General features: G+C 31.4%; 2 protein-coding genes across 2 annotated transcripts; both read left to right on the top strand.

Annotated features, from left to right (window-relative positions):
* The first annotated feature begins 4,594 nt into the window (after positions 1–4,594).
* On the top strand, positions 4,595–5,446 carry LOC106115720 (uncharacterized). The gene is made up of 3 exons (XM_013309181.1): positions 4,595–4,817; positions 4,894–4,986; positions 5,136–5,446. The coding sequence occupies exons 1-3, from the start codon at positions 4,729–4,731 to the stop codon at positions 5,398–5,400; spliced, it is 447 nt and encodes a 148-aa protein (XP_013164635.1). The 5' UTR covers positions 4,595–4,728; the 3' UTR covers positions 5,401–5,446.
* Positions 5,447–5,970: 524 nt separating this feature from the next.
* LOC106116010 (venom carboxylesterase-6) lies at positions 5,971–10,498 on the top strand. Its single transcript, XM_013309710.1, has 4 exons — positions 5,971–6,162; positions 6,585–6,743; positions 8,601–9,883; positions 10,114–10,498. The coding sequence occupies exons 2-4, from the start codon at positions 6,594–6,596 to the stop codon at positions 10,325–10,327; spliced, it is 1,647 nt and encodes a 548-aa protein (XP_013165164.1). The 5' UTR covers positions 5,971–6,162; positions 6,585–6,593; the 3' UTR covers positions 10,328–10,498.
* Positions 10,499–10,513: the final 15 nt, after the last annotated feature.

The following is a 10,513-nucleotide window of genomic DNA, read 5'->3' as shown; positions in this document are numbered from 1 at the left end:
AAATTAATTTAACATTGAGCTGTCGACGTATTTTACTAAATTAAATTATCATGCTCTACATTTATGAAAATCTTACTTTGTTTCCGAGCTAATCGAGATAATCTTCAATTACAATTGAAATTACATAGAATCGAGATAAAGGATATGTATATTTGTTTTTATAAGATTTTTAAAAATAAATATCACACTTCTCTTTCAAATTTATGAAATTATAGTTTAACTTTTTTTGTAACATTTCGTCAGTAAAACACGAAAGAAAGAACCTCGTCCTAAACATGATTCTCTATGGTACTCCTTAGCCAACAAAAGTAAAGCAATAAAAACAAACAAATATTATTATATTTCTACGTGCTACCAATAATTAGCAATAAGGTTTAATAAACATATTTCATTAACAATAAAAATAATAACATACTCAATAATAACAAACGAAGGAAAACTACGCCACAAATGAGTTTCTTATCATGCACAAAGCAATAACAGATAGTATCTTTATTGCTAACGACCCCATCTATACAATATAATATTTATATAAGTATTTACGGTATTAACTCGCAAGTACTCCAAAACTTAATTGGATCTCAGTATTAAAGGGAGAAAAGGTCTGCTTTGACTCTCATAAAATAATACACATATTCTGATATTCAAATTATGAATACCTTAGTAATATTATAAATGTGAATGTTTAGATGGATGGATGTTTGCTAGAAGGTATCTCCAGTACAGCAGAAGGCATTCATATAGAACATAATCCAGAAGAGCACATAAGCTACTAATTATGTTTTTTTTAAATCCGCGTGCACGTAGTCGCTGTCAGCTAGTTACATATAAATTGTTGTAATTTAATTAGTAACAACGATAAGTTCACAACGGGCCAATTTGTAAAAAGCGCAAGCGTTGTAAAGACCTTCAACAGATTTTAATTTTTTTTTCATATCACAAGGTGGCAAACGAGCGAGCGGCCACCTGAAATCGCTGAAATATCGAAGTGACCTCTGCCCATAGACATACGTAATTGCATATGCGTTGCCTACCTTTAATCGACGGAGGAGAGAATGCACAGAAAGATAATATTTTCCCTTCCCATGCATCCTCTTATCCGGAAAGTCCACTTCCACTTCCCATCCTTTCGTTATAAGAAAACGGGTGGGAAGTGAAAGAGGACTAAATTAAGCCTTCGGGACGCACACTCATCAGCCGAAGCGCGGAATTGCTTCCACTTGACGCCTGTCTTCTGTGTGTTCGTGGTATTTCACCGGGCGACCCGGGCCGATTCGTGCGAAGATGTTAAAGCGGGCTCTACCACTGTTAAATTTTAAATTCTTTAATTTACTTTTCTTATAACCACAGATACACTATTTTAATAAACAGATAATCATAACAAAAAAGAAAATATTGAATCTACTTTGTAACTTTGTGAAAATATCAAAGAATATCTTAATAGAAAACAATACGGATCCAATCATAATGAATAATTGTTTCAATAACTTCATCTTCAACAATTTATTCTGTTATACGGAATAAACAAAGGAATAATATACGAGAAATCTTCTGCAAATAAACATAAGAGAATGTCATAAACATTGAAGTCGTGATTCAATAAAGGTGCGGATGCGGGGAGAATATTCGTCACCGAGATTTCGGGAAACTTGACGAATTTGTTACCAGACGGCTAATATAGCCATAGATATTAAATTTTTAGATAGAACAAGCAAAAAAAAGTATTTAATGCAAAACTTCACGCAGCTCATAACATATTTAGTCAGTTATTACTGGTTACTTGCTTTTTTAATTATAAAACATATTTAGTGGCGATAAACAACAATAAGCCATGAACATGGTCTGTATAGTGACATTTAGTACTCATTCGTGCAGGTTATAGCATACACCATGCTAATTTACATATCGATTTACTGTTACACCATAGGTGCTTAAAGCCAACGTCGCCCCACAACGTCAGAGTTGCGGTTGGAGACTTCAAACTCCTGGTACTATGTGCGTACCTACCAACCTGAAAACAATCATTTAGTAGTGGTGTAACATTTAGTTTTGTTTAATAAATATAATATTACATATATAATATTTTATACCTACAATAAACATCTCTACGACATGTAATATCCTGAAGTAAGTTAATAAAAAAACTTCCTCCACTATTAATCTCACTTTCCAACTAGATACTAAATAAAATACTAAAAACAGTGGAGTCATACGATACCCGGGAATTATAGATCTACACCACAAATTAAGCACTCGGAGTATCATATTTTGAAGTCACTAATAGTAATCAATCCGTGAATCCTAATTGTGTGAACGGTATGAGATAAGGGATGTCCAGTAAGCAGCTTTAACTAATTGCCTGCCCAACGGAGCGTCACTACTGCGGTACCAAGTGCGATTGACACGTCGCGCGATGTCCGGACACATCGAGGTTCGGCTAATTAATAACGTTTGTCCGAATGCCTACGTATCCCCCTACCCTTCACTTCAACCCATGCCAATTCTTCAATAGCCAGCCTCATTACCGTGATATTCCCCTAGCGATAGTACTTTTAATTAAAACATGTTATTATTTCTTTTTTTTTTCAAGCAAAATGAAAGTTATAACAACTTTTTGATAACGGAAACTGAAAATTATCTGCTTTTTAATGTGATGGAAATATTTTCTGTTAACTAAATTAGATATAAGGTATTAACGTTCGAGTTTCGTAATTACTCTAATGAAACAATGATTGCTGGTTTATAATATGCTGTTTATTTCTTTGGTATTTCATTATTAATTCAACATATTATTTTCTATATTCACTGGTTATATTTTGAAACTTTTGAAAGATTTATAAAGATACACTTCATACAATTCAATAGCCTAAATCCCGAGTTCCAATCATCGAAAGCGCGTCGCCGCCGCGCCTCCCGCCGCACAGCCTCGAAAGGTGCGCCCCGGATGCGGTTTAACAGAATTAATTATGATCGGGCCAATGTTCCAATCGAACGCCCCATTGCCGGAGACGGCGGAAATTTATTTCAAACGTCATTTCAAAATGCAAACTCCCTCACCGCCCGTGGTAAGGGAAAAATAATAACTTCCTTATCCGCGACCCGCTCGCCCCCGATTTCACTTACATTATGTGAAGACGATGTTTGTTTTCTATTCATTCGGGTGCGCGATCTAATATTTATTTCAACTTCAACAATATTTAAATTTATTCCTGTATGAATTGAAAGCGCTAAATATTTATTGTACTGTTTTGCTTTTTAGCCGACTTCAAAAAGAAGGAGGTTATCAATTCGTCTGTATGTTCTTTTTGTTCATCTTTGAATGCAATAGTTTTTTCAGGATGTATATTCTTACTGTGTGCATAATGTCATTGATTAATTTCTTTGTACAAAGTATAGGTTTAGTGATCAATATAAACAAATAATGTACAATTTCAAGATAACGTAATTTTTAATATTTGTTGACAGTAAAATACGCAAATTTAATTACGACTCCGTAAAGTTTGGTGGCGGGCTCTCACAATACATGCCTGTTAATTATTCAGTCCTCATTGTTTATTACATTTTGTGCTCACTTCGTTGTTCAAATGTAAGCAAATAAATTATTTACCGTCAAAATTTACCAAATATTTTGTAAAGAGTATGTTTGCAATTTTTTTCCCGCTTGGCAAGAGGGTTATGTTTTTTCCTTTTTTTATGTGTAAGCTAGCTGTCTTCCGCCGCTCTGTCCGCGCGGAATTAGAGAAACTTAATTAGTTGCTTATGTGTTCTTCCAGACTATGTTCTACATCTTGCCAAATTTCAGCGAGATCCATACAGATGTTCTCGAGATCCCTTAAAACAAATATCCATCCATCCAAACATTCGCATTTATAATATTAGTGAGATTACATTGCGACTTCCTGAACGACTTTTCTTAAGAGTAAATGTAAATAAATTTATATTCATCAGTATATAATAACTACCAGTTATTATTTTTGTTTATTTAAATCTTATTTAAAATAAACCTACCATTGTAAATCTAAGATCAACTATAAATTATATTGTACATAAAATTCTTTGCTCGCACATCGATTATATTTACCGCATCTACGCCTCGAATCGAGTGTGAGCGATATGGAATCCAATTTATTGTAGCTCGTGAAATATGAAAAGTAAATTTCATTCACTTATAAAACTAAATTCAAATATCGAGAATAGTGTAGTACCCTAACCGAATTAAATAACATGCATTATGCATTAGAGCATATTACTTCTTAGACGCAATTTTTTTAGATCTGTAAAATAGTGTCTGTGAAGACTGTTCGAACAACATATTCTCAAAATCAATATTTGTAAAGACAATATCAAAATAGTTTTAATATGGTAATAAGAACTAGACGTATATTTTCTAATAGCGACTTGTTTCATTACAATAAAAAAATTATCTAGGCCACTTCCGACGATAAATATAAATAATTACATTTGCCACACATCATTGGAATAATTTTGATGATATGCTTAAAAATCAATATCAGAAATGAGTTGCAATAACAATCATGTTTTTTACGTTATTTTCACCGAGTCATATGTTTCTTGCATTTTTAATAACAATAACTGTTATTATGCTACAGTTACAAAATACCAAGAAGTATAAAATTTGTCGATAGAAAAATAAGATATATTTTTAATTTTAATATATGGTTACAACACTAACGGAGTGAGATACAGTACAGTACAACAAACAGTAATATGGCACGAATAAATTATTTTATAATTTTTACCAGCTTCGAACTATTTAAATTGACATCAGAAACGATTATAAAACCTATAGACGAAAGGTTTGCTTCTTTTATTTAGACTAATTTTTAATTTAATTTAATGTAAAATTAATTATAAAATATTTGCATATTACAGAGTTCTGACAGCTTTTACGATAGCCTTTGGCACCGCTAATGATTTTTATGCAATGTTCCAACAATGCGTAGAGACTTTTATGCCGAACGAACAGTGAGTAATATTTATATCATGATCATGACAGACAGAAATCATAACTATTACAAACTAAAAGCAATTGAAGCTTATCGCCTCCTATCTATAAGTATTTTATTAAATCGTCATAAAGAAGAAAAAACTATATTCTTTTATTTCTTTTACAGCTTTATAATGGACAATTTATTTGGCTATGTGAACTACCCAATGAAAACAACTGTGGGTTCGAGCCCCGATTTCACAAGTAATCGAAAATTCTTCGCAAATCTGATCAGTACTCCAGCTTTCAAAGAAATGTTGGCAAAGGATACTCGTGAAATACGTCTGTCGTATTATCTGAAGATGAAATATTGCGACGAAGCTGTACTAGATCAACAAATACTCAGAGACTTTTACGATCATGAAGTAGACCAAACCAAAGTAAGGAAATAAAGGCGAAAATATTGTATGAATTATCGTTATTATGAAAAATAAAATAATCGTAAATACATAAATTGAACATATGTAAAATAATATGTAATAATACAGTTAATAAAATTGGCGTGTGTTTGTAATATAAAAAATAATATTTCGAGAAATTCTGCGTTTTTTTCGAATAATTTCCGAAACAGATGGACTGGATCAATTTTGACAAGACTGTTACTGGAACGTTTTTTTTATTCCGCGCTAAATACGTGAACAACAGCTGCTAGTATTAAATTCATATTCGTCTTACCCTCGATTTCAAGGTCTTTTTTTAGAAATTTAATATGTAAATATGAGATTTACTATGTGCAATTTTATGTGTATGCTATACTTTACAGTTGGTTTTCCAGGGTCGGATGGCTTAACATTAACCTAATTATTTGCCCCTACCTTCTAAAAAATAGGCAAAAAAAGATGACAAAACGTATAAAGTATTCTTTATACTCTGGTTTTTAGTTTTACAATCTGTATATTTTTCTTACTAGATATTCTTTGACCATCTTTGACATTTTAAATGTAATGACATTGAGGCGACACTGACATATGACCGAGCGAATTGAATCGTACTGACGAGATACGAGAGCGATTAATTACGATTATTATTCAAAAAATGTTTTAGTGATAATGTACGCAAAATAGAAATATTAATTAAGCGTCACAAAATAAACTTTATAAGTATTTAGTAAGGTTGAATTAAAAATGATTTTCTAACGATTAAACAAAACTAAGGTAGGAGATTTTGATTTTGGTAATACAATTTTTGAGAAATTTAAACAAGAGAGATAAGCAGATAATTAAAATGAAATAAATTTTGTCATTTTTAGTTCTTTTAATAAATTGTATACAATACATGATTTCAGTGTCTTGAGACTTTTTAGAAAAAACTATTTTACTTCCTTAAATTACTACATACTTCAAAATCAATTCATACAAAAGATCCGTTATAAGTTATGAAATTGAATTTGTATCTTAAAGATTGATGATTTTAGAGGTTACCTCTACAAATACTTGTTATCTATAATATACTATCTATGTGTAGAATATAACATATTATCTGAATTAATGTACTGTAAACAATTGCATTATCTTGTGTGGTACTCAAAATTCTAAGTAAGTAATAATTATTATTTTTGACATTTGATTTATCACAGTTTGTAGACATGTCGGAAACACAGGGAGAAACTATACAAAGAGTACTGACAAAAGATGGACCAATATGTGGATTAATTGAAAATAATGATAACAAAACATACTATCATTTTAAGAAAATACCTTATGCACTGCCACCAGTTGGGCCTCTACGATTTATGGTAAGTATTTTTCTGTAACACTATGAAACAAATTTTTGGAACAAGGTCCAACCTTGTTAGCTCTCAATGGTAAGGACAATAAGATCGCCAACACCATAATAAATGTTCTGAAGTATAATAAAAATTACATTAATTTTTACCTTAATTGGTAAGTTAATAAATTGATTGATTTTTCCTTATTTTCATATATTTTTATTGTATCAACTATTCATTTATATTCAATTGCATGCATAGTTAAGTAAATATTGGTAATTAGAATATTTTAATGTCTTCTTTATATTGTTATAGGTTTTAAATATGAATTATGATTGTGTGTTATAATTTAAACCCTTTAACTGATATCTTATCAGAATATCTAGTAACGAAACTAATTGAAGAGGGCTACATGTAGAAGACAAATGCATTGTTTGTGTATATTAAAATTGATGTATGTCATTGATTATTGTAGCCAATGTCAAGTTGTAGTGTCTAGTCATTGTGTATCTGAAACATGTGAATAGATTGTGATATATTAACTTATGACATAAATTTTACTGATAAGTATATTTGATTCTCTTCACTTAGCCTTCAGTATCACAGTAGAAAAATGCTGTATATCTCTGTTTTATTTTGTCTGAAAAAGATTGATTTAAGTTTTGGCAGTGAAAACTGATAGTAGTGGAAGGACCCTAATGTTTTATATTTTTTGCAAGTAGTATTTATTTAATATTAGAATTGAATTAAAAAAAAATAGTATCCTAACTGTTCTTCCGGAAAATGTTTTACATCTATGCTAAATTATGTTGGGATCCGTTGAGCCATTCTGGTGATACCTTGTATATACCATAGATAAGAAATATATATCCTTCCATCATTTTTAAAGTAACATTGACAAATAATAATTTAAAAACATTAATATTTAAAGATAATTAAAAAAAGAAGTTTTAGTTGCCAAGATGAAGTTTGTATTAATTATCATATACCAACAGTTTTTGTTATAACCCAGAGCAAAGGTCAAGTTTGTTAGTTTTTATGATTATTAAGAAACTAATCATCTTACAAAAGTTTACTGATAACCTATGTTTTATGACACACCTTTTGCTTCAATATTTACTAAAACAAGTTTTATCAGAACATATTGCATTATACACTTTGCAATCAGGAATATATGGGTGGTCAAAAATTCTTTAGTCCTTTTTTAATCAAAATTTTCTCAGTTTTCTAGCAAATATCACAAACTAGCTGTTGCCCGCCACACCGTCTGCGCCGTATTAAAAAAAAACTTCATAATTATGTTCTACATGTGTACCAAATTTCATGAAAATCATTTCCGGAGATACCTTCAAACAAACATCTATCCATCCGTCTAAACTTTTGCATTTATAACATTAGTAAGATATGTAAAAAAGTACTGCTTAATTAAATAACGGAAATACACCATATCAATAGCAACATATATTTACAGTTTTTACAACTTTTATAAAAAAAAACTGGTTGTGGTTGTAACCACATATTACAACAGTGTTGTGTGTGACATCAAGGTTGAATTTGATATTTGCATTTTTTCTCATGTTGATTCTTTATTGGACTATTGTACCAACAAAAAAATAATGAGGCAATTTTATGTTGATAGAATACAATGCTAATAATTTGACAATATTGACATACTCCTTAACTCCTGGGCTTTGAAAACAGCTGTCAAAACCAAAATAATTAGGGTACATACACAATGGCATTGATTCAAGTTTAAAATTATTTGTTCAATATTTTTTAATGCTAATATAGTATTGGCATGTATATAAGTGGCTAATATATGTTTTAAATTGCTTCTGACTTCACAAACAAAATTGTTTTGATTGCTTTTAATATGTATTTCAGCCTCCCGTGCCTGTCAAACCTTGGATAGAAGAATTAGATTGCACTGTAGAGCCATCTCCTCCGGCATCTTTCTTTTTCGAAGAAGTAATTGGTTCAGAAGACTGCCTTTATATAGAAGTATACACACCAAAAAATACTACAGGTCAATTACTACCTGTTATGTTCTGGATAGGATCATTTAACTTCGTTTTTAATATTGACCCGTTACTGGATCCACGGTTATTGGTTGATAAAGGTGTTATATTTGTAAGAAATGGATTTCGAATGGGGCCTTTCGGATTTCTCTCCACCAATGACTTTGTAGCACCAGGTAATAATGGTCTAAAAGACATAATTATCGCTTTGCAATGGGTTCAAAGAAATATAGAATGTTTCGGTGGAGATCCGAACAATGTTACATTATTTGGCGCCAGTTCCGGTGGATCCATAGTGCATTACATGATGCTGTCTCCCATGGCAACCGGTCTCTTCCACAAAGCTATTATCCAAAGTGCCTGTGCTACGAACAATTGGGCTCTAGACAAGAATCCAAAACAAGCCGTATTAAGATTAGGAAAGAAATTAAATATATCAAGTTCAGATAGCTCAGAAATTGTAAGTATTTTGAAAACTTTACCCCAAGAAGACATTATGAAAGCTTGTTTTAAACTACTAAGTCATGTAGAATTTGAAGAATTTATGTGCTATGGCCTGTTTAAACCATGTATTGAAGATGAATTGGAAGGTATAACGGTATTCCTTTCAAAGAGTCCAGCATTAATTTTGAAATCTGGCATGGTTAATAAAGTGCCGTTTGTAATAGGTGCTTACAACTCTGAAGCATGTGTCTTTGACTACCTCAAAAATAACCTGTATATTCACGCAGACATAAAAAGCGGGCCGTCACTACTGAAATCGATGGGAGAAAATGTATTCTTAAAAAAAATGGGCCAGAAAATTTTGAATTTTTATTATAATAGTCAAAACAGCACAGTTGTGGACAATAGATACGAATATATACAAATCATGAGTGATTACTATTTTTTGTATAACATGATTAATGCAATAAAGAAACACAAAGAAATCGCACCTGAGATTCCTATATATTTTTATATTATAAACTTCACCGGGGAATGGACAGTTCCAAAATATCTGAACTTTTTCAACCAGGGAGGGCATTCAGCCGATATTCCTTTTATTTTTAATGTGAAAACAAAAGAAGGCAGCGTTTGCAAAGGTAATCGCGACTCAATGTTGATGAGATGCAAAATAAGTCAAATGTGGACAAATTTCGCCAAATTTGGGTAAGAATTTATTTTGGACTTAGAACTGGTTTTATTCTTATTGTTTAATATCATTGTTCAAAGTCAATCCGCTTAGGCTATCGAAAAAAAATTGCAATAATTGTATGTGTTTGACATAAGGGATTTTTTCGTCCGTTGTAGTCTTACTCTGAGTTAAAAAAAACTAGATCCGTAAAAATTAATCGAAATAATTCAATAAGAAAATATATTAATATACTATATTATTACAGAAACCCAACGCCCGATGAAGATGATCCACTACTAAACATAACTTGGGACCCGGTGACCAGCAAAGATGAGTTGAATTATCTCAGCATAAGTCCAAACTTCACGAAAGGTGTTAACCCTTTCTATGACAGGATGACCTTCTGGGACGAACTTCACAAGGAGCACCTGTTCCTTCAAGTCCTTACACACTTCAATGACATCGGAGTTTGTTGGTAGTATTTGATATTTTTAATTAAAAATTTTCTATTACTGTTATAAGACATCCTATGGGCTCAGTAAGTTTTTGATATACAAAATATTTGGTTTAAAAGCCATTTCATATTTTTAGGCTCAATTTTTAGTTTTTGGACACTTCATTCGCCACCGTTGTGTTTAATACTTGTAAATAATAGATTAATCTTT

Source organism: Papilio xuthus, unplaced genomic scaffold (genome assembly GCF_000836235.2).
Source record: "Papilio xuthus unplaced genomic scaffold, Pxut_1.1 DF827777.1, whole genome shotgun sequence".
In the NCBI taxonomy this organism is placed as follows: Eukaryota; Metazoa; Arthropoda; class Insecta; order Lepidoptera; family Papilionidae; genus Papilio; species Papilio xuthus.
The sequence above is the reverse complement of the archived record's forward strand: the minus strand, read 5'-3'. Positions and strand labels throughout refer to the sequence as shown.